The sequence below is a fragment of the Myxocyprinus asiaticus genome, chromosome 4 (assembly GCF_019703515.2).
Source record: "Myxocyprinus asiaticus isolate MX2 ecotype Aquarium Trade chromosome 4, UBuf_Myxa_2, whole genome shotgun sequence".
NCBI lineage: Eukaryota > Metazoa > Chordata > Actinopteri > Cypriniformes > Catostomidae > Myxocyprinus > Myxocyprinus asiaticus.
The window spans coordinates 62,232,691-62,259,983 of NC_059347.1; the positions used below are offsets into that span (position 1 = coordinate 62,232,691).

A 27,293-nucleotide genomic window follows, 5' to 3' on the forward strand; every position below is an offset into this window, starting at 1 on the left:
CTGCAGGAAAGCCGTCCCACGGCGACGGAGAAAGATACAGCCATGTATGGAAAAAGATCGAGAGTTTAAGCCAGGATTGAGATTGACGTCTTATTTTCTAACAGGTCTCTCAATTTCCTCTTGTTGTGCGGACTGGATTTGCACTTGACTCGTTGTGTTGTCCTCTCATCCTTATCTCCTCCTCCGCTTGTTCCTGACAGTTCATGAATGGATGGCAGTGAATGATCCTTGTTTTCAGTGCAGCTTCAATGATCACGCTAGGTCTCGACGCTCTGCCTAAATGTGTGTTTGGTGAGATAACAACATTATGATGAAGAGGAGGAGAGTGTTTGGCCGAGAGAGAGAGAGAGAGTGTTTGGGATGAGAGGAGGGGTGGGTTCTCCGATCACGTTCAGGCAAGCTCTGGGAGCGAGCCAATCCCAGCTGTGGAGCAGAATGGTTTCCATGGAGATGACGCTGGAATGATGTTGCTCTATTGATCAAAGAGGCAGCGCTCTGCAATGGAGAGAGACCAAAGGAGAGCCACACGCACACTTTTGGGTATTTGCATTGAGAGACAAGGCTCGAAATGACTTATATCATCTGGAAAGTCATAATTAAACGAAAAGAGTCAAAATATGGAATCACGCTGTGCATAAATGCTACAGATGGATGTTGTTAAAGGGATAGTTCACCTAAAAATGTTAATTCAATAAAAATGCACCATTCATGGCATCTCCCATTCATTCCTATGAGAAGTTCTGCAGAGCTTGTCAGAGCAAGCGACCATAACCAAGGGGGTCAATTGCAACTTTAACCAGTAGCCTGCGATGCCAAAAGTGACATGAGCCAAAATCTTAGTGATGCATGGTTTACTGGTGCCATGGTACAACCGTGGTACTCAAGCTTCAAAATACCGGCAGTTGAACTGTATGTACAGTAGTAATATTTCTGGTTAGTAGTGGTATTCGGCTGAACTCGGTTGTGAAGTGGCTCATTTGCGGTAACAGCATGTATCTGAGCAATAGTGGCTGTTCAAACAAGATGCTAGATGGAGCGCAACAGAATGGCACAGAACATGGGAATCTCAAAACCTCCTGACATGTTTTAGAAGACATAGCCTCAAATCACAATGCTTACAAAATATTACCATGAATTTACTGTAGAAACACTAACAGTACTGTATTACCTATGGTATTTGTGGCAGAAAAGGTTTCTAAATGTTTTTTAGACTGCTGTTTTTCATTACAAAAATGCCATAGTTTTTTATATAGAAACCACAATTAAGGCTACTCGCAATGATTTTACAGTTGTGCTCAAATGTTTGCATACCCTTGGAGAATTGGTAATATATGTACCATTTTTAAAGAAAACATGAGTGAGCAGGAAAAACACATTTCTTTTATTTCTTATGGGATTCATATTCAACTGTAGGTTATAACAGAATGGCACAATCATAAAACATGGCAACAAAGAAAAAATGAAATGATCCCTGTTCAAAAGTCTGCATACCCTTAGTTCTTAATACTGTGTATTGCCCCCTTTAGCATCAATGACAGCGTGCAGTCTTTTGTAATAGTTGTCTATGAGGCCCCAAATTCTTGCGGGTGGTTTAGCTGCCCATTCGTCTTGGCAAAATGCCTCCAGGTCATGCAAAGTCTTTGGTCATCTTGCATGAACCGCACGTTTGAGATCTCCTCAGAGAGGCTCGATGATATTAAGGTCAGGAGACTGTGATGGCCACTCCAGAACCTTCACCTTTTTCTGCTGTAACCACTGGAGGGTCAACTTGGCCTTGTGCTTAGGGTCATTGTCATGCTGGAAAGTCCAAGAGCGTCCCATGCGCAGCTTTCATGCAGAAGAATGCAAATTGTCTGCCAGTATTTTCTGATAACATGCTGCATTCATCTTGCCATCAATTTTCACAAGATTCCCCGTGCCTTTAGAGCTCACACCCCCCCAAAACATCAGTAAGCCACCACCATGCTTCACAGTGGGGATGGTATTCTTTTCACTATAGGCCTTGTTGACCCCTCTCCAATCATAGCGCTTATGGTTGTGACCATAAATCTCTATTTTGGTCTCTTCACTCCAAATTACATTGTGCCAGAAGCTGTGAGGCATGTCAAGGTGTTGTCGGGCATATTGTAACCGGGCTTTTTTGTGGCATTGGCGCAGTAAAGGCTTCTTTCTGGCAACTCGACCATGCAGCTCATTTTTGTTCAAGTATCGTCATATTGTGCTCCTTGAAACAACCACACCGTCTTTTTCCAGAGCAGCCTGCATTTCTCCTGAGGTTACCTGTGGGTTTTTCTTTGTATCCTGAACAATTCTTCTGGCAGTTGTGGCTGAAATCTTTCTTGGTCTACCTGACCTTGGCTTGGTATCAAGAGATCCCTGAATTTTCCACTTCTTAATAAGTGATTGAACAGTACTGACTGGAATTTTCAAGGCTTTGGATATCTTTTTATATCCTTTTCCATCTTTATAAAGTTCCATTACCTTGTTACGCAGATCTTTTGACAGTTCTTTTCTGCTCCCCATGGCTCAGTATCTAGCCTGCTCAGTGCATCCACGTGAGAGCTAACAAACTCATTGACTATTTATACACATACACTAATTGCAATTTAAAAAGCCACAGGTGTGGGAAATTAACCTTTAATTGCCATTTAAACCTGTGTGTGTCACCTTGTGTGTCTGTAACAAGGCCAAACATTCAAGGGTGTGTAAACTTTTGATCAGGGCCATTTGGGTGATTTCTGTTATCATTATGATTTAAAAAGGAGCCAAACAACTATGTGATAATAAATGGCTTCATATGATCACTATTCTTAAATAAAAGACAGTTTTCTTTCATGATCAGTCATATTTTCAAAATCAATGCCAAAATTTAACAATTTCTGCCAGGATATTACTGTTCTTAATATCATAATTTACATCTGCTTTACAACCTCAAAATCAATGCTTTACTGTCAATTGTGCACCTCAATAATCAATTAGACCATCAGACTATCAATTACCTGTTACCAAAGCAGGTGCTGGTGCCACATTTTCAACTGGCCCTTTGAGGGGTCATATAACGCTGATATGGCCCATGCTAACATGTATTTTGACACCCCTGTTTTAAGCCAGTGTTTCCCAACCACTGTGCAAGATTGTCAGGTGTGCTGTGGAAAATGATCAAATTTCACAAAATAAATAAATGCATAAATAAAAAATAATCAGGGGTCGGACTCCCGCTTGATTGATTACAGCAGTAGTCAATTGCATTCTTGGCACCCGCAGTCCTACCAAGGCAGATTGCTTGATTGGTTACAGCTACAGCCAATCGCGTGCTTGGCTACAGCAGCGCGTGCACAGTGAATCTGTGTCTGACAGGAATGAAGCTTGAACTCTGAAGAAGAAACATTCGTGAAACTTCTCATTTGTAAATGATCTGAATGACCTGGTACATGCGTTGACCATCTGAATGAGAGGGGCATGTTGTTTGTTCACTTCAGGATCGTTCGTCTTTGTTGTTCATCAAGGAGAGAAAAGGGTGGAAGAGCTATGATAAATGTGTTAAAGTATGTTTTTACACAGGGTCTTTCACATGACTCGCGTCAGCACTGCCGAATACATTGAAGTCCACTTTACACCAAAGTTTTTCTTTCACACACGTTTTTGCTTCACGAATAATGTCTTTGAGAGTACAAAGCAACAAAAAAATATTTAAAAACTCTCCAAATTTGTGAAGAGATATTGAATTGTTCTTTTAATTAAATATTACCTTATCGTTTACGAATATCAGAGACCCCAGTTATTGAACTAATTTAAATTTACCAAGAAAACACTTAGACCTCAACATAAACAAGTCCTTTTATTACTTTTTTCTCTCTCTCTTCCAAATACGTTTTAAATTTTTATTTTGCACATCTCCCGCTTTCTTGCGTGGCAAACTCGTAAAATCGCCCCTCTGTGACGCTTTCTGCAACTCTTGTCATGTGGAGGGCAATGTGGCGCTTGACGCTGGCGTTGAATGGAGCGTTGATGCCATCGGTGTTGCCAGGTAATTTTTTCCGGGGCTTCAGCCCTGAATGTTTTGACTGTAGCCCTGAATGTAATTTTAAATGTAGGCTACGCAATAATATTGCTACATTTTGTTTGAAGTTCATGTGACGTGATCTCCCACCCCCCCCCCCAAGCCCCGAACCTCCTCAAGTCCTAGGAACCCCCCTGGTTGACACCTCGACTCAACTCATGTGAAATGCGCTTTACAATGACGAAAGAACATTATTGAAACTCAAAATTATTATTATTAGACTATTATTGTCATCCTCTTTTCTGATAAAAAGTCATGCTCAGCAGTTTAAATCTGTAGGAAAATTATACAGTAGATCTGCTTTGTGTTTATAATTAAAAAAAAAACAATCTGTAGATTTGTAGTCATGCAAGTTTTAATGATGGAGAAGAACATACTATTATTGTTGTCTTTTTGGATGAAAAATAATGTTCAAACTGAAGGAATGCTTAAACACTAAAGTCTCTTGGCATCTCCAGAAGTGGTCACTGAACTAATCAGTTAATTAAATTGAATAAATTTGTGAAACAGAAGCAAGCCACACCAAAATACCCTTTATTTTTGCAGTTAATTTGCTCTACTTGAATCATTAAAATCACTGGAATTGGTGTTTTTAGCTAATTGTTAAGTAGCATACCTACGTGACTTGATAGTGGTGTGCCGTGGTATTTTTTATTCGTAAAAAGTGTGCCGTGGCAGAAAAAAGGTTGGGACACTGTTTTAAGCTATTCCTCCTCTTGATGTGCGTTAATACGAGTCCGGCTAGCGGTCTCATGGACGCACGCACAACAGCACCACTGCTGAAAAAAATCCTACGGGGAAACACTGAATTAGACAGCCTCACTGCAAACTTGCATACAGGTCCGGCTCCGTTCAGGTATGGAACGCCCAATTTTCACCACTGAATCAATTCCTCATGGATAAAATCAAGTCCAAACCAACACTGAATACCATGTTTTTCATAATAAAGTACATTACAGAAGTGAAAATTGTTTGCGAATGCTGTTATAATGACTTTAAATATGACAGACACATAAATACAGACACAGACAAACTGCATTGAAAGTCTCAGTGATTTTAAATCTAATTATCCTACAACACTATCCACATCTGTGGAGTTTCAACTGGCAAGCTCTCTAATGGAAAACGCTCTGCTAATTGCCTCTCCACTGAGCAAACACACAAAGATTAGAATGTACCCCTCCCGGGGAGAATAACTTAACACAGGGCCAACAAACACCCCCCTGTGTGTGTGTGTGTGTGTGTGTGTGTGTGTGTGTGTGTGTGAGGCAGCTGTCTTAGGTAAAACACAAGGACTATTAACATCTCATTACATGTCAGGTCTTCACACGAAGAGACAATTTCATGGGCTGGTTGAAGCGCTCATGGCTGCCTCATTCATTATTATGGCTTCATATTCAGTTAGACTTTAATGCACTATCTGTTCTGGTGGTGCATTTAATGTAGAGATTTAATAAAAAAAAAAAAACTATACAAATAAAAATAGTTTCTCTCGATTTGACTTTTATGTTACAATTTTTTTTTCTACTTTGGCAATAAAATCTCAATGTTCTCTCTTTGCACTGTCAAACAAACAAGTGATGGTCAGTGCTGAAACATTTTACCAATCAGAAATTAGCATAATTAATTCTGATTAAAAGTAATGAACAGCAGCGTCCAATCACTGTCAACCATGTTAAAATAAAATGATACATTATAAATTCTGAATCTATGTACTGCTTATCATTGTCACATGTCTGTCAAACATGTTGAGTGATCCAAACATCATCTGCAGCCTGAAACTGAACTTTTGATCAGATTTTAGGAGTGAATGCACTTAACTGCATAGAGAGCTATAGGATGCTCCCTTGCTCCCTATTTAGTGAATGACTTAACCTCCAGTGTGCTGTCTGTCTGCACTGGTCTCAGAACAGTTTGAAATGCACCTTATTTTCATTCTAACTCCATATGAATCATCTGAAAGACACATTTATCAGCTTTTGCATGAATACATTTATTCTCAATGTGATAATGCACAGTACATATAAGATTTCTAAGGTAATTAAGGCTTACTGTCCTCAGGAGGTCATTGTGTTTAACAGCATGCAGCTTCACGATAAATGGCATATCGGATGAAACTAGAGACTCTTACCATTTGACTCAAACAGGTTTCAATTTAAAAACTTAATGAGGTTTCTTACCAGATGTAGTTTTGTTGCCGTTTATCCCAAAGTCAAACACCGCTCTGAATGGCGACACGTTGTTTAGTCACATGACTCGTGAGTCAATAGTTTAACATTTTACTGACAGCACAGAGTGTCCTGAACTGAGATCAGTCAGTTTAAATGAAATTAAATTATGCATAGTGTAGAGCGAAGACAAAACACAATGTACCCTCAAAAGGAAGCGGGGGTCGCACGAGGTTAAAGCCAAACACAGTGGGGGCTTGGGTAGCTCAGAAAGTATTGACACTGACTATCACCCCTGGAGTCGTGAGTTTGAATCCAGGGCATGCTGAGTGACTCCAGCCAGGTCTCCTAAGCAACCAAATTGGCCCGGTTGCTAGGGAGGGTAGAGTCACATGGGGTAACCTCCTCGTGGTCGTGATTAGTGGTTCTCGCTCTCAATGGGGCGTGTGGTAAGTTGTGCGTGGATCGTGGAGAGTAGCATGAGCCTCCACATGCTGTGAGTCTCCGCGGTGTCATGCACAACGAGTCACGTGATAAGATGCACGGATTGACGGTCTCAGAAGCGGAGGCAACTGAGACTTGTCCTCCGCCACCCGGATTGAGGTGAGTAACCGTGCCACCACGAGGACCTACTGAGTAGTGGGAACTGGGCATTCCAAATTGGGAGAAATGGGGATAAATAAAAGAAAAGCCAAACACAGTGTTACATGTTTTTTTTCTTCTAAACTGTATGACGAGAGATGAAAGCACCGATCCCCGGTGAAGCGCTTTTATAATCACCTATTTTCAAATTAATCATACATATTGCCCGTGCGTGAGCCCCGGTCAGCTCAAGAGCTTTTAATAACTAATTTTCTATATATGAACTTAATCGGCTATATCAACAATATTAATATTATATTATAACTTAAATCTGTGAATCAATGAAGGCAGGGAATGCACAACAGAGCTTGAGTTCTAGATAAGACTGCATAAAGAGCACGAGCCCTTTCTTTTAATGTTGTTTGTTTACATGTTTCACGAATAAACTCTCCAGTGCATTAGTTTGGAGGAATTTAGCAACTGTAACTTCAGATGGGGACGAATGGACATGTAGTTGATACACCTAGTCATGGTGTGTGTTTGGCTTAGATTGCACGCTAAATGCGTATCTTGTGAATACACTGTTACCATAACAATGGGCAAAATGAAGATGTCTGTAAAAAACAGAAAATGAATACGTCCCTATGATAAATAACCCACAACACAGTTACTAAAGATCTAAAACTTTATTACTCATTAAATTACATTTCAGAAATGTATTTCAAGTTTTCATTTTATGCAAGTTGATACGTTTACGTCATGTGCATAACCAGCATAATACGCTCTCGACCACCGCGGTGGGGCGGTTGTCATGGTAATGCTACCAGCCCTACACTAGAGGTGCTACAACAACTTTGCGTTTTATGCGTTTTGCGTTTTTTAAACCATAAACACAATTGTTGATTACTCCTATAACCCCAATCTTACTATAACGCATCATACATATATACACTTATTCCAATATGAATGGCTTGGTTGGTAGCTCACCTGATAGAGCGTTGGCCTATGGACTCGTTGACTATGGTTCGAGTCCAGCCAAAGACGCACGAAAGTGAACGTGCTAAACCTCGTCTTGTCTGTTTTGGTGCCTCGCACTGGACATTTCACTTGAAAAATACAGCCAAACGTGTAATGAAGCACATAATTTCAGTTTTGCAAAAACGTTGCAATTCTCACGTAAATTTCACGAGATCAGGCTGTTTCTGACACTGGTCTGAACAAAGTAAACTTTATTCAGGTCTTTCTATTCAGGTCACTTAAACTGAATCTGATCAGTTTGTGTAATTTTGTTTCCAGCATTAATGCATTAAACATGAGTTCCAGAGATTTGCTGAATTGTGGAAATCCAAATTCAGGTCAAACTTCAAACTAAAACCTTGAGTAGTATCACAGGGCTTCAAACAAGAGCAGCACAAGATGTAGGAACAGGTTGTTTTGTTTTTTCCACTCTGCTGTTATTCTATCTGGCTGAATTATAGCGTATTTGGTTAATCAGAATATTAGAGATGAATTGAGAGCCAGATGTGAACTACAGCCTACCATTAAACTCACCACTGCTTTTATCTGTCTGTCAGCAAGATCCAACCCCAAATGATGAAAACACAAGAGCTGAGAGTTGGAAAGAGAGTTTGGGAGTGCAGTGATGTGCAGAGAAGACCAAAAGAGACCTCACGACAAGCCAAGAGACATATTCAATAACCACACTGGTTTGATGTCAACATTAATGGTGCAAAATCAAACTGGCTGGTATGATGGAACACGAGACAAAAACAAGCTGAGAAAACCACTGAGAAAAACAAAAATTAGGACAGATTACAGGTGCATCTCAATAAATTAGAATGTCGTGGAAAAGTTCATTTATTTCAGTAATTCAATTCAAATTGTGAAACTCGTGCATTAAATAAATTCAATGCACACAGACTGAAGTAGTTTAAGTCTTTGGTTCTTTTAATGGTGATGATTTTGGCTCACATTTAACAAAAACCCACCAATTCACTATCTCAAAAAATTAGAATATGGTGACATGCCAATCAGCTAATCAACTCAAAACACCTACAAAGGTTTCCTGAGCCTTCAAAATGGTCTCTCAGTTTGGTTCACTAGGCTACACAATCATGGGAAAGACTGCTGATCTGACAGTTGTCCAGAAGACAATCATTGACACCCTTCACAAGGAGGGTAAGCCACAAACATTCATTGCCAAAGAAGCTGGCTGTTCACAGAGTGCTGTATCCAAGCATGTTAACAGAAAGTTGAGTGGAAGGAAAAAGTGTGGAAGAAAAAGATGCACAACCAACCGAGAGAACCGCAGCCTTATGAGGATTGTCAAGCAAAATCGATTCAAGAATTTGGGTGAACTTCACAAGGAATGGACTGAGGCTGGGGTCAAGGCATTAAGAGCCACCACACACAGACGTGTCAAGGAATTTGGCTACAGTTGTCGTATTCCTCCTGTTAAGCCACTCGTGAACCACAGACAACGTCAGAGGCGTCTTACCTGGGCTAAGGAGAAGAAGAACTGGACTGTTGCCCAGTGGTCCAAAGTCCTCTTTTCAGATGAGAGCAAGTTTTGTATTTCATTTGGAAACCAAGGTCCTAGAGTCTGGAGGAAGGGCGGAGAAGCTCATAGCACAAGTTGCTTGAAGTCCAGTGTTAAGTTTCCACAGTCTGTGATGATTTGGGGTGCAATGTCATCTGCTGGTGTTGGTCCATTGTGTTTTTTGAAAACCAAAGTCACTGCACCCGTTCACCAAGAAATTTTGGAGCACTTCATGCTTCCTTCTGCTGACCAGCTTTTTAAAGATGCTGATTTCATTTTCCAGCAGGATTTGGCACCTGCCCACACTGCCAAAAGCACCAAAAGTTGGTTAAATGACCATGGTGTTGGTGTGCTTGACTGGCCAGCAAACTCACCAGACCTGAACCCCATAGAGAATCTATGGGGTATTGTCAAGAGGAAAATGAGAAACAAGAGACCAAAAAATGCAGATGAGCTGAAGGCCACTGTCAAAGAAACCTGGGCTTCCATACCACCTCAGCAGTGCCACAAACTGATCACCTCCATGCCACGCCGAATTGAGGCAGTAATTAAAGCAAAAGGAGCCCCTACCAAGTATTGAGTACATATACAGTAAATGAACATACTTTCCAGAAGGCCAACAATTCACTAAAAATGTTTTTTTTTTATTGGTCTTACGATGTATTCTAATTTGTTGAGAGAGTGAATTGGTGGGTTTTTGTTAAATGTGAGCCAAAATCATCACAATTAAAAGAACCAAAGACTTAAACTACTTCAGTCTGTGTGCATTGAATTTATTTAATACACGAGTTTCACAATTTGAGTTGAATTACTGAAATAAACGAACTTTTCCACGACATTCTAATTTATTGAGATGCACCTGTATTTGTTAGAATGGAGAAAAAGAAATAAAAAACAAATAATAATTTTGCAGTCAAACCCAATCGTTGTTTAACAGAGTACCAGTAGTACAAATACATACCATAGATATCTATTTTCTTTCATAACAGGGATAACTGATGAGCTGTATCGGACAATTTATTTTCTTTTTTTATATATATAATTTGATCCCCTTTTTCTCCCAATTTGGAATGCCCAATTCCCACTACTTAGTAGGTCCTCGTGGTGGCGCGGTTACTCTCCTCAATCCAAGTGGTGGAGGACAAGTCTCAGTTGCCTCCGCTTCTGAGACCGTCAATCCGTGCATCTTATCACGTGACTCGTTGTGCATGACACCGCGGAGACTCACAGCATGTGGAGGCTCATGCTACTCTCCACGATCCACACACAACTTACCACACGCCCCATTGAGAGCGAGAACCACTAATCACGACCACGAGGAGGTTACCCCATGTGACTCTATCCTCCCTAGCAACCGGGCCAATTTGGTTGCTTAGGAGACCTGGCTGGAGTCACTCATCACACCCTGGATTCGAACTCACGACTCCTGGGGTGATAGTCAGCATCAATACTCGCTGAGATACCCAGGCCCCTGTATCAGGCAATTTCAAACTGTAGGTAAAAACATGGTGCATCTGTAAACTGTAGACTGACTTTTAAAACCACATTTGCATCCTTGGTCTTGAATCTTTACATGCATCAAAGACTCAATGTCAGGTTGGGAGAAAAAGACAAGAAATAATGAAATAGAAACCTCAGTTAAGCTCAAGAGAACAAAATAGATTACTGGTTTAAAATGAAACTATTCCATAAACATTTCCAGCCTCCATCAGCACTATTAAAAACACACTGGAACAGAGACATGATTACATGCAATACTAAAGATACAAAACCCATTAAAGGGGTATTTATAGATACAACTCCCCACGTGTTGAAAATCTCAGAATTCATGTATCCAAAACTAAACAAATCAAAATAAAAGAACCATTAAGTTGAGGAGGCATAAGCAAAAAACATCACACATGAATGATCCATTTGCATTTTTTCGTGTCGAGGACGTGTGTCTGGCACTGTAACACTTCTGTTTTGGTTCATCTCAAACTAATATCAATAATTCAGAGATCCTGTATGTAACTTCGCACCAGTTTTTGGGAGGGGAATTGACCCAGTTATGCCACACAAGCCCCAGCTGAATCTATTAGCCCAAAATAAACCACAAACACACACACACGCCCTAGAACACACTCAAAACAACAACAAAACTGCCTCCCGTTTGTGCATTTTTAAACTACACGAACAGGTAAAATATTCCGGGTTCAAAACAAAAGAAGGCGTTAAACATTGCTATTCTAAAAAGAGTGATTCTTACCCAGCAACAGCAGTCTAAACACCACAACTCCCTTCAGCAACACCAGCAATGCATTACATCCAGATATTTGTGACTTGGGCTGTGAGCAAATGATCAAATCTGAGATAAAAGACATTAATGAGTGAGATGATCTTATAAGCCATCGAACTGCCTGCACTAATATGATCCAACTGTGCAGTTTCATCCTTCAATAACTCTGATAGATGATGCCATTAGTGTTCTAAAATAAATGTCTACATTTTTCCTTCCAACTCATTTCAACAGTCATTCATTTAATCTCTTACACAGGTCATCCTAACAATGCCATTTCAAAGTGCACCAAGTAATTTTAGTTTATGCTTTGCTGGCTGATACAACAGCGGTCTTGGACTTTATACTGACACATATCACAAACATTTTCAGTTATTGACACCGCTGCAGAAACACCATAATAACAGATGCATTTGTCACCCACGATTAATTTATTCTGCAACAAAAGCGCCTGATGTTACGGGGCATACTGAGATAAATCACAAGTACTTCATTTTAAACCGATTTCTCAAAAGCACTATTTATTTATTTAAATGTAATACTTTTAAATGTGGAAAACACAGGTGGGACTGCAAAAGACCAATCACCCAAAAATATCATGCCATTCAAATCTTAGAGAACTTTTTCTGACCTTTGACCTCTGTTTTCATGCAGATATCCAGAGCCACTGCAATATACCTCTAAAATACCACAGCTTTACAGGTCTGTTCCCGTTAACTGACTTGCTGACCAGAAATGGTACAATGGGCTGCAACGTTCTACCATTTTTAATAACAGATTAATTGGTCAATTTTTACCTCTCTCGATCAGGTAAAATAAAATTATCCACAGTTTTCCTGACCAACCACTGAGCCACGCCCATGATATTTCTGATTGCTGCACAACCGTTTTCAGTCTCCATATTATTCAATGTAAATACAAGTGATCAAAACAACTGTTTTAAGTGTTAGTTGGTATAAACATGAGTTCAGGCTTTCATAACTCAAAGTAGTTAACGACATCAACCTAACTAACCTCGGACCATCGCTTCATGTCATCTACCCACTCGGGTGTGGCGCTGTCAAACGACGGTATAATTTATTTGCCAATATTTACAAATGTAATACGGTGGCTCAGGTGGTAGAGTGGGTTGTCCACTAATCGCAGGGTTAGCGGTTTGATTCCTGGCCAATATGACTCCAAATGCCGAAGTGTGCTTGGGCAAGACACTGAACCCCAAGTTGCTCCCAATGGCAGGCTAGCGCCTTGCATGGCAGCTCTGCTGTCATTGGTGTGTGAGTGCGTGTGTGTGTGTGAATGGGTGAATGAGACACAGCGTAAAGCACTTTGTAGAACGACTAAGGTTAAAAGGCACTATATAAGTGCAGACCATTTAACACACTAAACATCACATTATCTGCTAATAAACATATGCCGATACACTCAAAACCTGAAAACAGGCATTCGTGGAACACTTCCATGTTCAGGATAAAGGTGAATCGAAAAACCATGTTTTTCCAATGCTCTCCTCCAAACAATGAGCAAATTGAAAGGATTATTAAAAAGAAAAAACATCTTGTGTCATACAATTCTTCCAGTGCAACTTTTGCCGCTTTTCCACCATCAGGCCGAACGTTTCTGAGCACGGTATGGAACGGTTACAGTAGCATTTCCATTTGAGCATGGTTCAGCATGGCACGATTGTAAACCTTTCACAGCCCGGAATTCTCGGCACAGTTAGCTAACCGTACTCAACCGTGCTGGGTGAATGGCTTCAGTACGTGGCGACTCGTTTAGTGTCTCTTCATGACTTTATTATGATGGTTTAACTATTATTGTAGCCTATTTTTCAACATGCCTTTTTCATCAGGGAAGTAGATTACTTGCTCAAAATACATCAATATATTCTCATATAATATTTTCATATACTGTAATACTTTTTAGCTAGTCTGGGAAATTTTACCTTCCTGTGTCCGGTGGAATACACAAGCCCTCATTATGGAAAACCTCTCACCTTTTACTCTTTGCTTCCCTTTTTGCGCTATGGGCCATGTCTTTTCTGTGTATTAGCAGGGAAAGAAGCAGTCCTGAAAACTGGAACATACGATCATCCTCCATAGTGCACTCGCTCCAGTGTTTACCTCTCACGCAGTCACCAACAGATGGATCTGTTATGGACATTCTCCTGATTTCACCGCACCATAGTGGAGAAAGACATTGTACCTGTGCCAACTGGCCCGGATAAGCACAGAACGGTATGGTTTTGCAAAGAGAACTGTTCGGCCTGATGGTGGAAAAGCGGCTATTGTTGTTAACTCATCATATCTGATTTCTCGTTAACACAGACTCAGTTTGCCAATAAATGCCTTTCTTATTCTTTTGATCTTGGAGTTGCAATCAGATGCCGAAACCATGCAGAGATTTGGAGCCTGATTGATGTGAAATCTTTATGTAATCATTATTATACAACCTGAGAATGTAAGTATTGAGCCAAATCACTGTTCCGTAGCCTGTGAATGAGGCAGTCAAGCCAACTGAGTTAAAATTGAGGCATTAAACAGAATTTGATCCAAGAAGAATTGGTGCTTTCACACAGACTGATCTCACAGTGAAATCAGAAACAGCAGGTTTCCTTTTTTTTTCTCCCCTTTTTCTCCCCGATTTGGAATGCCCAATTCCCAAGTCCTCATGGTGGCGTAGGACGAATCTCAGTTGCCTCCGCGTCTGAAACCGTCAATCCGCGAATCTTATCACGTGGCTTGTTGAGCACGTTACCGCAGAGACATAGTGCGTGTGCAGTCTTCACGCTATTCTCTGCAGCATCCACGCACAACTGACCACGCGCCCCACAGAGACCGAGAACCACATTATAGCGACCACGAGGAGGTTACCCCATGTGACTCTACCCTCCCTAGCAACTGGGCCAATTTGGTTGCTTAGGAGACCTGGCTGGAGTTACTCAGCACGCCCTGGATTCGAACTTGCGACTCCAGGGGTGGTAGTAAGCAACGATACTCGCTGAGCTACCCAGGTCCCCAGGTTGACATTCCTTTAGCTAAAATCAGTCTGTGCTGACTGAAATGTGAAACACTGTCCCCAGTGGCCAAAACGATAAGTGTTGTTGGGCTTGTTTAAGCTCTAGGTAAAATGTCCACAGAGGGGCGCCAAAAGTGAGTTGTGTAGCTATTTGTTTTTAGTTGTACAGGCTGTAATACAGTGAAGAGGAATACATATTTTATAAACAAAACCAACAAACATAAACCTAACCATGAGTGGAGTAAAAATGTAATGTTAGAGGGAAAAATGCAACCTCCGAATCGCGCTTGTCACTGATTATGCGAAGGCGATTACTTTCTAGTATCAACGAGAGATCTGAAACCAAGTCTCCCACGCTGCTGACGAAACACACTTCCGTTTCTGCCACAGGGGAATGCAAACATGCTGGAGCTGATGAAAAATTTCTGATAGGAGACAGCATTTGTCAGTGAGTTAACATAACATGGCCGATCCTAGGATACCGTAACTCTCTGAAACAACATGCCGACTTCCCATGTGATCATGTTGGATCTGAAACCAGCTCACACATGGCTTAAAAATCATAAGAGACCTGGCAAAACTAATGGACAACATCCAAAAGCTTCTGGGGCACTAAAAGTGCCAGTTTTGAGGTCAGAGCATTCAAAATATGACAAAAAAAATCTCTAGACATCGGTTCTATCTGCTGTTTCTCAGTAGCAGTAGACTGTTCTTCTCTGGGTTCATTCTGTAGTACTTCTGAATTATTCATACCACCAGCAGTGTCAGCACAAAGACAAGGGGGTCCCTGTGTTTCTTTATCATTCTCTCTCTGTGCGTTTAGCATTTCAAAAACTAGAGGTTTACGTTTTCAATGAAAATGTGAGTGGTGCTTTGCTTGCCCATTTAAAGCTTGCCACAATGATGCTAGGGTGTTATGTTTGACCATCAGGGCGTTGTTCGGTGGTTGCTAAGGTATTCTGAGTGGTTGCTTGCTTCCTGGCCGAGTGAAAAGAGCCCATCCTCAAGTCACTAGATATTCTGGTCTCTAAATACAGCACATATTTGTGAGTCTATGGGAATTTTTTATCCATCAGGCCAAAATCATACGTTTGATAACTTATAAAAGTAACAGCATTTGAGGTATCATTCATGTCCATTGCACAAATGGTGCGGGAACTGATTCACACTGAAGTTTAATAACTTGGGTTTGGAGTTTGTTTAAATCCCTAACGCCAAGTATAAGCAATAGTAACCAGGAAGGATTACTTTTAAATTGTGTTCCACTACAGATTACAGAATACCTTCTGAAAAATGTAATTTGCAATGTATTCCGCTAGATTACTCAAGGTCAATAACGTAATCTAAATACTTTGGATCACTACGTCAGCACTGAATTACACTGTATTTTGAATCTCTCACCAAATTTCATAGTTACAATGGAGTCCACTGAGGGGGTGCTGTGGATGTGTCGTCGAGGTGTTGAGTGAGCAAAGTAGATGTAATTTTGTCTGTGTTTTCAAACAAAGCCAAGTGAGGCAATACTTGTAGTGTTTTGATTCTTATTGAGTTCTACTCTATTTATATACGGTTCTTGTTGAGTCATGCAAACCAACAGACCAGGATCTGCTTTTATTGTGGAAAGATATGAGGAACACTGAGCTGGTCAGACCAGTATGTGTGCATGCGTGTTAAATTTCTGAACACCGACAGCGCATTTTATAAAAAGCCAACTTTCACCACTTGTTATTCTGAGTAATAACATTTGAAATGATAAAAATGTGATAGCCATTATGTAGACTTTAAATCTGTGCATTACCCTCATGCCGTCAGTATTAGTTTCTATGTAGGCTCCGGGTAAGAGCACATTTTTTTTTTATAGTGCTGTCGGCTAAACCTAACCCTAGCATGCGATTAATTAAAAATGTATAACGTGTTGGGGCCTGGGTAGCTCAGCGAGTATTGACGCTGACTCCCACCCTTGGAGTCACGAGTTCGAATCCAGGGCGTGCTGAGTGACTCCAGCCAGGTCTCTTAAGCAACCAAATTGGCCCGGTTGCTAGGGAGGGTAGAGTCACATGGGGTAACCTCCTCGTGGTCATGATTAGTGGTTCTCGCTCTCAATGGGGCGTGTGGTAAGTTGTGTGTGGATCGTGGAGAGTAGCATGAGCCTCCACATGCTGTGAGTCTCCGCGGTGTCATGCACAACGAGTCACGTGATAAGATGCACGGATTGACGGTCTCAGAAGCGGAGGCAACTGAGACTTGTCCTCCGCCACCCGGATTGAGGTGAGTAACCGCGCCACCACGAGGATCTACTAAGAAAAGGGGATATTTTTTTTAAAAGACGTATAACGTGTAAATTTTTTCTTAATGCCGATTAAGGCATGTACCGATTTGACATTAGATTTTGTCATTTTATTCAGCTCCGTGTCAGTTCTGAAATAGGGATTGCCATTTTGTCTACTCGAGTACTCGGACTAATTACTTGAGTACTTGTCGAGTACTCGAGGGGCGATTACATGTTCATAACTGTTTATATAATAACATGTCTGACAAACGTCTATAGCTGCTGCATTGTGCCTTGTTGTTCCAGTGTATCGTCTATTCATTATTATAGGCTGTTATAAAATAATGTTACAAAATGTACAAAAGATTCAAAATATAATGCATCATATTTTATCATTATGTGAAGATTCGCTGTCCAACTCTGAAAGAATGTGCACAATGCACGTCTGTCTGTTCTTCCTTCAGGTTACCGTAGTAATCTTAATAAGCACGCACCAGTTTTTTTAGTGACTGTCTGAACCGTCTATTTTCAAATAACAGGAGATGCCATAACCATTGCATTTTTAATATGCAAGTTAAATTGAAGTTCAGTTTGAAGACGCTGCATTGTGTTCCATTTAGCTGCACTCTGTCTAGCTGTTTGAAACACTCGCCTGCTGTATATGCGTTGCTTCAGCGCGTTGAGTCCACTGCCACACGCGCCTGGTGTGTGTGTGTGTGTCCCCAAACATTCGCTCTTGTGAGGAAAGCCGCGATGCTCTGTATTGTTGTTGCTGTGATTCATGAAGTGTTCCATTCAACTCGGAGTGTCGGAATTTCCACCTTTCAACTGAGGAAAGTGCAACGGAAAGACACTTTATATTGGACATCTAACTTTGAAACTCGTGCAGAGATCTTCAACTCCCATTTCGTTGAGATGCAGGTGCATGTTACTTCACGCATGGCAGGGAGGTTTACGGTCAGTGACAAACATTTACTTTTATTAAATAATATCCATTAACGAGCCAACGTTCTTACATGAAATGACAATAAAACGTGTTTAGAAAACGTTTTGCAGAGACAGGTGTTCAAAACACAGTTAATTACACTCTCTATTGATTATCATAACAATAGCATTGCAGTGTTGTATCAGTTTGGTTGCTATGAGACGTTTCTGACAATCAATGTACCCCTCAAAACCACAACGTAATCAATCTCAAAATTAAAAATAAGCTCCCTATTTGTTTGTGTGTTTAATTGTCAGATAATTGTCACTGGATTTCGAATTAAGTGAAAAGTCACATCATGCGTGATCACTATCGATCATTGTGGCAGGTAATTTTTCTCATCTACCCACCACTGTGGCGGGCGATGTTTAAGACGTCTCAGAGCGACATATGACAAGAAATGCCGTTAGACACAAAGATGTGCGTTTAAAGATACTCTTAACTCAAATATTTTTTAAATTGCATGTAATAAAATTGTATATCTTAAATCCGTAATGCTGTTACATGTATTTCATTACTCCCCAATCCAGAGTAAAAGTGAGGCTTGACTTAAACACTATTAGTAAAGACGTTATCCTTGACACAAATTTTTTTTTTAATTTCATGGCATGGTGCCTTCCTCTATTAAAAGAGAGAGACTGGCTTGATGTGCTGTTTAGGACACAGTTTCCCGCCTGATGGCATTCACTGACACAATCGATTTCATCTAAAGAAGGTCAAAGACTCAGTAGCACAAAAACATCGCAAGCGATTCTTTTTAAAGCTCAGTCTACAGAGAAGCTTGTGAATCAAACGTGCCTTTCTACACTGATGTAATGCCAACTTTTCCAAGCAAGATCCAAACTGTTCCTTTGGACCCTTTTCACATTTCCAAGTTTGGAAGGTGGAAACAAACCATGGTGGCTAAACATCTATAGCGGTCAATGGGAGACCACTGCAAATGTTATATTTGCGTTCTCATTTGCTCCAACAGCAAAAGAAGAAAAAAAAATCAACTATTAGGTTTTCACTACTTTCCAAAAGATTAAAGAGAGTGAGAGAGAGAGATGGATTAAAACAGTCAGAAAAGAGAAGATGCCAAATTGACTGTCAGTGTCTATATTTGAAACCCCATCATAGATGTGCTGACTGTCAAAAAAGCACATAAAATGCAATATACAGGTACCAAACAAATAAGAAATACTTGGTCTTGTTCTATAAACATGGCTTACTTAATTATTCAGAGAGGTTTCAGGATAAATCTGGCATACCTACTAGAATAATTTGTCTGTCAGCAAAGTAGGTTTGAGAAGATTTATATGTTTCTCTTACATAGCTGGACAAATTGTCTGTAGAAAAAGACACTGAACGCTAATGGCCACTAGAGTGCCCCTTGTGGTAACGCTGAGAATTCAACGAATTTGTGCTGCATTACGAATTGCGTTCAGACACATTTCGGAATGCAAGGATACTGGAAATCGTGCTCATATAACGTTTGTGTTTGCATAGAGTATGTTTTTATCAAGCTCTTACCAGATCCTCCATATTGTCCTCTGGACATCTGGACGGTGAGCACTTCTCTTGAGATGTGGTCTCCGACGTGCTAGAACGCTGATGGTCCCATTTCTCAGGTGAGCATGCCTGAGGTAAGTCTCCAAAAAGATCCCCCTTGGACACCTCTTCCTCTTCTGGAGAGGAGCTGAAAGGAGGTGTTTCAAAGGCCTGCTCCTTCTTCTTCTTCTTCATAAGCAGTGGAGAGACACTTTGGGGTGTCTGGGACAGTGATTGAGAGCGATATAGAGCAAGCTTCCCTGTCCTAGAAGATTCCAAGTGGTCTTGGCCTTGCGAGATGTTGTCGCTCAGCAGTTGCACGCAACTCTTTGACCTCGGCCTCATCAGATTTACAATGCACCCTTTGCGTTCTTCATTTGGTTCCGTTTCCACCTGGGAAGGGCGCCTGTGGGCTTCCAGTAGGTGGCACAGGAAGTAGCTCTTCTCTAGGTCCACTTCCTGTTGGAGCCGTTGAAGCAAAGCGACCTGCTCGCCATCGGCCCGTGCAAGCAGCGACTTTAACAGCTCCTCGAGTTTACGGTACGTCGCGCTGTTGCCTTTACATCCAGGCTCGCTCATGGACACCCTGCGACTACCCTGTTTTCTTTGGATACCAGATTTACTGATCCCAGCAATCTCCTCGGCTAGATGACGGTGAAGTTCTTGGGTCTGCTTAAGCGTTGAGCTCACGGCACGTTGCCTCTCCTGACCCTGCCAGCGCAGCAGACGCCGAACCTCTGCCGTGCGCTCTCGGCCCAGCGTCTTTCTCTGCTGCAGCAGCTCCAGCGCCCTCTGCTGCTCGTGTCTGTACGTCAACTCCCTCAGCGCATGCTCTCGCTCCTCTCGCGCCTCCTCCCGTTGCCTCCGGAGCTCCAAGGAGAAGCGACGGTGAGCCTGCTGGTTACGACTGCGCTCCTCCTCTAATGCGGTGCGGAGATGCTCAACGTCGCGCCACAGATCAGCGCCGGGTCTGGACGCACAGCAGCTGTGCTTGTGGCAGGTAGGGCCCTTCTTGGAGGAGAGAATTTGAGGGTTATTGTTATCAAAGTTTTTGCCCATAGTCGTGTTAATGTTGGACACATAAAGTCAACTCATTCCTGACAGGAAGCATGCAGTTGGGATGAGAATGATGATGCATGTAATGTAACACGGCAGACAGCATGCACAGAAAGTAGACACAAATCCAACATGCCAACTGAAAAGAGTAGAGATGAAAAATTATTATTAAAATGCAGACAGAAAGATACCGAAATATTTTAAGAAATAAAATTGGACGCAAGCCTCAAGTTTTATTAACACATGCACAATCGGCACAAACAAACTGATCCACAACATAGTCACCAAAGTCCAGAAACACTGTCTTTGTTTAAACAAATATATAAAAAACTAAGTGAACAAATATTCCCTGAAACTCTCTGAATGACATGCACAACCAGTCAAAAGTTTGGACACACCTACTCATTCTTTATTATCATTATTTTCCACATTTTAGAATACTTGTAAAGTCATCAAAATGAGGAAATATCACAAATGAAAGTATAAGAATGTAGAGCAACTATGTGACAAATGTGAAACAAATCAAAACCCTCTTCTATTTGAGCTTCTTCAAAGTTGCCACCCATTAACTACATCAGTGGTTCTCAACTGGTTTTGCTTCAGGACATTGATTTTATTTTGGACATCAAGCGGCTACACAACACCAAATGAAAATTGTTTATCATACAAAAAGTAAACAAAAATATCCTCAAATCAAACATTGAACATTATTGACAATACCATGAACTGCAACACAACAATATGCAAAATAATTAACAAGGCTAAATAGGAACATTTACAATTTTACAACTGCATTAATAACGATAGAAGTGTGATTTACTAGCTTAACCCAATGGAACAATCACAGTATTAACCATATTGCCAAGTGACAGACTAGGCCGTTAGGGGGGTTATTATATTGTTTACAAAATAAAGTATTTTTAAACTAAAAATGTAAACTAAAGACATTTCAAGTATTTAGAAATATTTGATATTTAAAACATAATTTTTCATGTAATTCATAGTTTTGAAAGCCTTAAAAGGAAATATATTTATCATCTATTATTTTTTTATTTATATATTTGAAATTAAATATGTAAAAATGACTTCTTAAGGTGTATGAAGCACACATACTGTACACCTTAAGAAATATGACAATTTCTATGACAATTAATCATGAAAGCCATAAAAGAGACAATTAATCGTCACAATCGCAATTATTTGTTTGACAATTATTCAACAACCAAATTTCATAATCGTGACAGCCCTATCAACAACAAAAGATATGGGAAGCGTATTCTCCACCCTTCTGAAAGTTAGCAAGCCTAGTACACTGCCTGGCCAATAAAAAAAGTTGCTTTAGCTTTGATTACGGTGTGCATTCATCGTGGCATTGTTTCAAGAACCTTATGCAACGTCACAACATTTATTTCCATCCAGAGTTGCATTCATTTTTGGCTGAGAGCTTGTATTGATGACGGGAGAGTTGAACCACTCTGTAAAGTCTTCTCCAGCACATCCCAAAGACATTCAATGGGGTTAAGGTCAGGACACTGTGGTGGCCAATTCATGACTTCATTTTATTGCCACATAGCATTGCTGAGCCTCCACCTGACCAATTGAAACAACCCCAGATCATAACACTGCCTCCAGAGGCTTGTACAGTGGGCACTATGCATGATGGGTGCATCATGCACTTCCCTTCTTTTTCTGATTAGCCTCACTAACAAGTGTCTTTCTTGTGTCCACGCAGCTGTTCAGTCCCAATCCTGTAAGTTCTCGTCACATTGTGCGTGTGGAAATGCTCTTACCTTCACTATTAAACATAGCCGTGAGTTCTACTGTCGATTTGTTATAATGTGACTAATGCAATGTGTGAAAAACAATGTTCACTGCAAATGTCAAAGCACGGGCAGAAATTCAAGGAAAGGTTATTTTTACACAAACGTTTGAATTTGCTCCCAGCCATGACTGACAGCTGTCATGTCAAAATAATGTGTGCTATAATACAGTAACAGTGATATAGATCAATATAGATAGATGCATGTATATATTAATATAGCAGTAGCAATATACTACATTTGGTATAAAATTAGTTAATTGGTTTTAAAGTAGCATAGTTACAGTGATACAGTTCTGCATGAGGCTAAAGTATATAGTGATATTGTACAGTTAGTACAGACATAAGTGATACAGTTCTATACAATAAAGTGGTGTAGAAAATAGTGACAGTTTAGTAAATTTGAATAGTGATACAGTGAAGCATAGAATGGTATAGTATTTCATAATGTATAGAATAGTTACATAATGATATAAAATATCTAGTATAGATATAATGATATAGTATAATACAGTGTCTTCACAGTTATATATATATACTGTACAGCTCAGAATAGTTATTAAAGATAAACTAATGGAGTCATAAAGCCCGAAGAAACTGATATGAATAAATCAATTAGGACTTTTAAAAGGCCGATTCAAAGCTTTGTGTAAAATATAAAACAGACAAAACGAACAAACAAGACAAAACTGTCAACATGCGATACAATGAGTGAGTGAAAGCAACAAGTGAAGATTTAAAGAGCCGCCGCGCGCGCTCACGAGCACATGATACAATGATACAAACACACACACAATGATACAATGTATCAAATGTCCACGATCAAAACAAATAAACGTCACACTGCTGTAACGCTCTCATAAACTGCACGTTTATCCACTCAGACGCGTTAAAACATCTACATACAGAACGCATTACTGAATGAAGGAGCTATAAGCGCGTGATATAAACAAGCTTACCTTCCTCCCGATGAAAATGTCAAGATGCGCTTCATATATTGCTTTAGTTTCACTGACAACCACTGAAAGATGAAACTGAACTCGTATTAATCATTTAGAAACTGAATCAGCATTATATTTCTGTTGTTCAGTTGCATCCGTTTCAACGCGTCTTCAGCTCGAGCTTCAAAGCACCGATTCAGTCGACGACATTCAGTTCAATATCCGGCGCGCGCGCGTGTGTGTGTGTACAGGTTTTGCTATATATATAGTTTGTACAGTATAAAAATCATTATGTCTATGGAGAGTCTATCTCTCTCTGTGTGTGTGTGTGTGTGTGTTTGTGTGTGTGTACAGGTTTTGCTATACTTGTGAGGACCATGTATTGAGAATCAACCTGTTCTGTGAGGAAATTTCTGGTTGTGAGGATCTTTTGGGTGGTCCTCACAAGGGAAATAACATATTAAATGATGTTTTATTGAAAATGTAAAAATGCAGAAAGTTTTTTGTGAGGGTTAGGTTTAGGGGTAGGGTTAGGGTTAGAGGATAGAATCTATAGTTTGTACAGTATAAAAATCATTATGTCTATGGAGAGTCCTCATAATGATAGCTGCACCAACATGAGTGTGTGTGTGTGTATCTGTGTGTGTGTGTGTGTGTGTGAGGGTTAGGTTTAGGGGTAGGGTTAGGGTTAGGGGATAGAATCTATAATTTGTACAGTATAAAAATCATTATGTCTATGGAGAGTCCTCATAATGATAGCTGCACCAACATGTGTGTGTGTGTGTGTGTGTGTATGTGTGTGTGTGTGTGTGTGTGAGTGTGTGTGTGTGTGTGTGTGTGTGTTTAGGGGTAGGGTTAGGGTTAGGGGATAGAATCTATAGTTTGTACAGTATAAAAATCATTATGTCTATGGAGAGTCCTCATAATGATAGCTGCACCAACATGAGTGTGTGTGTGTGTGTGTGTGTGTGTGTGAGGGTTAGGTTTAGGGGTAGGGTTAGGGTTAGGGGATAGAATCTATAGTTAATATATAAAAATCATTATGTCTATGGAGAGTCCTCATAATGATAGCTGCACCAACATGTGTGTGAGTGTGTCAGTGGGTGTGTGTGTGTGTGTGTCTCTGTGTGTCAGTGTGTGTGTGTGTGTGTGTCTCTGTGTGTGTGTCAGTGTGCGTGTGTTTCTGTGTCTGTGCATGTGTGTGTCTCTGTGTGTGTGTGTGTGTGTGTGTGTGTGTTTGTGAGAGTGTGTGCGTGTGCGTGTGCGTGTGTGCGCGCGTGTGTCTCTGTGCGTGCGTGCGTGTGTGTGGACATTAACATTACAGGGATTCACAGAGGAGAGCCCGACCACTGGTGGACACTCTGTGATAATGCAGCACAAAATGTATGGGTGTTTCTTCAACTTCAGGCATTTGTTCACACTCTCACTAGTTTAATTAATTTATCTGCTAACAATGTCCAATACCTGCTTAGGCTAATTTTATTTTATGCATCCTAAATACACACAATTAAATCATATTTACACACTTTTTGAACAATTTGGAAAAATTACAGCTGACTGGTAATGACGGCCTATAAAAAGTGATATTTCTCTTGATTTTTCTTTGTTTTGTCTCATATTTCATGCTCTTCACTGACACTTTTGTCCACTTGGTTAACAAGTACACTAATTTTTGACAAAACTTTATTAGGGCAAAATTGTTTGGTGTGCTGGAAATGATGCCACAACTGTGGGATAGCTAGCTGCTTGAGAAAAGAAAAGGAAATGTATGTGTAGTGGCGGGCGTGGCCGAGCGAGGTCTGTAGAGAGTGGAGTTGGAAGGACTGACACCTGTGGGAAATCCTCTCTAACAGCTGTTTGTGTATTGCAGTGAGAGCTGAGAGGGATAAAGAGAGGGCAGTCCATACCACCGAGGGAGAGAGAAAGCCGCACGAAGCTGTGTGCGTGCGCATGCATGTGAAATGGTCCCCATTTCCTCCTTCAAAGAGAGTTATAGAACATCTGAAACCCAGGTAGGAGGAAGGATACACTGCCATGACATCCTCGCCGTTGAAAAAAGTCTTCAAGTTCCTCGCCAGCGTCCACCAAGCACAACACCAGGCCATCGTGGAGCTGCTGAAGGAGCAGGAGAAGTGTTTTGAGGTGCTCCTCCAGGCCCAAACGGAGGACCGGCAGGTGTTGCTGAGCTTGCTGCACCAGGAGGGGGCTTCAGCTGCAGCAGGACCCCATGTGACGCTCACTAAGATGACACCACTGTGACAAGATTCTTTAACTCCCCTTGAAGGAGGAAACGGGGGCCAGGTGAACAGTCCAACGTACGTTTTATCATTTCTCAGTACTTTGGTTTGGTCACATGCGTGCGCACAGACAGCTTTGTGCGTCTCTCTCCCTCAGTGGTCTGGACTGCCCTCTCTTTATCCCTCTCAGCTCTCACTGCAATACACAAACAGCTGTTAGAGATCATTTCTCTTATCACTCTCACTCTCTACAAACGTCGCTCGGCCACGCCCATCACCACAGTATGACGTTAAATTAAGAAATATTTAAGATTCTGCGCTATAGGTCATTAATCAAAATGTTAGTAGTGACATTGATCATGTTATCTCTTTGTACAGATCAGTTATTTATAAACCAGGGGTTTAACTGCACTTGTTTTCTCTGTACCTGTTAGGGAAAAAGCAAACACTTCACACCGCCAAGACTATCAGGGAGGTATATTTTGTATGTTGCATGTTTACTTTTTTATATACTATTGTCTCAATAATAAAACCCTTTACAAAGTAAAATCAGAAGATATAAACTTATCACATTATGTAACAGTAGCATTAACAAACTGTACAGCTGCTGCACCTTCAGTAATTGGTACAAGGAAACATTCATTCAATCCAACATGTCCAATTACACTGCAGCAGAGATAATGCAGCGATTTCACATTATGACTTCATTAGCTTCTTGATTTCCGGACACTCGAGTATGTTGCTTTATTTGCAACACTGTACTGTAATATGCTTCTGTATTTGCCCGTATCACAGTAACTCACCTCCCTGAGAAACTGTGGTTTAATATGACTTATCACATATAGTGTTTTTAACGGGTTATGAATGGATCTATTACATTACATCTTTGGTGAGGTGTATAAGCAATGAAATAGACATACAGTATGTGATATCGTATTTAAGAGAGAAAAACAAAAGAATGTCAATGTTCAGAATACTGGAGTACTGCATTCTGCACAGTATACACTGAATACTGAACATTATTTTATAAAAATTATGTACTCACATTTCAAACAATAGTAGGCAATCCTAAATTGTTGGAACATGAACTCATTATGTACAAGTTTAATTTGGCAAGTAATGTCCAGTTATCATCTCAGAAATAAATATGGTAGCCTAATTTTGATTTTTTTTTTTAATCAATTTTTGTAACAACAGAGTGATCAATGATGAGTCAAGAACAATATTGTGGTTAAATTATCTATTGGTTCATTCATCATCATCTGGGTATTCCATGCATCCAAAAAAGTTGCATATACTACTATATACATACATATATATATATATATATATATATATATATATATATATATATATATACACACAGATTACAGTTTTTAGAAGTAAAAAAAACCCTTATAGTTCACTGTGACAATTTACATTATATTTAACAAGACAACATGAACTTTTATGGTCAATAATTTTTTTTAATTATAGTGAAAAACAATAATCAGGTGTTGCCAGAAGTCCCTGCATGACACATCACATTTCATCATATTTGACTGAAATATCAATGTATTTTTTTTATTTTGGATTTCAGTTATGGTTCATTAACATCATTTTACAATATTTACAGCAGTGAACTGTAAAATATACAGGCACTTAAATGACATCCAGTAATGCATGGAAAAAAAGGTAACTATATTTTTTACAGTCTGTTTGTAGCAACCATGCTACCAGTTTTTTTTACTGTAAATTTAACAGGATCTGTTTGTTTGTTTTGTGGTGGGTGTAGTATACTTTTCTGGGTGAAGTTGCATATTAGCAGAAATTGC

The 27,293-nt window shown here is 40.3% G+C and overlaps 1 protein-coding gene across 1 annotated transcript in view; it reads right to left on the minus strand.

Annotated features, from left to right (window-relative positions):
* LOC127433134 (peripheral-type benzodiazepine receptor-associated protein 1-like) overlaps positions 1-20,463 on the minus strand; it is a 137,295-nt gene extending 116,832 nt beyond the window's left edge. Inside the window, exon 1 of the mRNA XM_051684806.1 lies at positions 19,409-20,463. Within this exon, the coding sequence (XP_051540766.1) occupies positions 19,409-20,005 (597 nt within the window). The 5' untranslated portion in view covers positions 20,006-20,463. The remainder of the gene's footprint in view (positions 1-19,408) is intronic.
* Between the last annotated feature and the right edge of the window lie 6,830 nt (positions 20,464-27,293).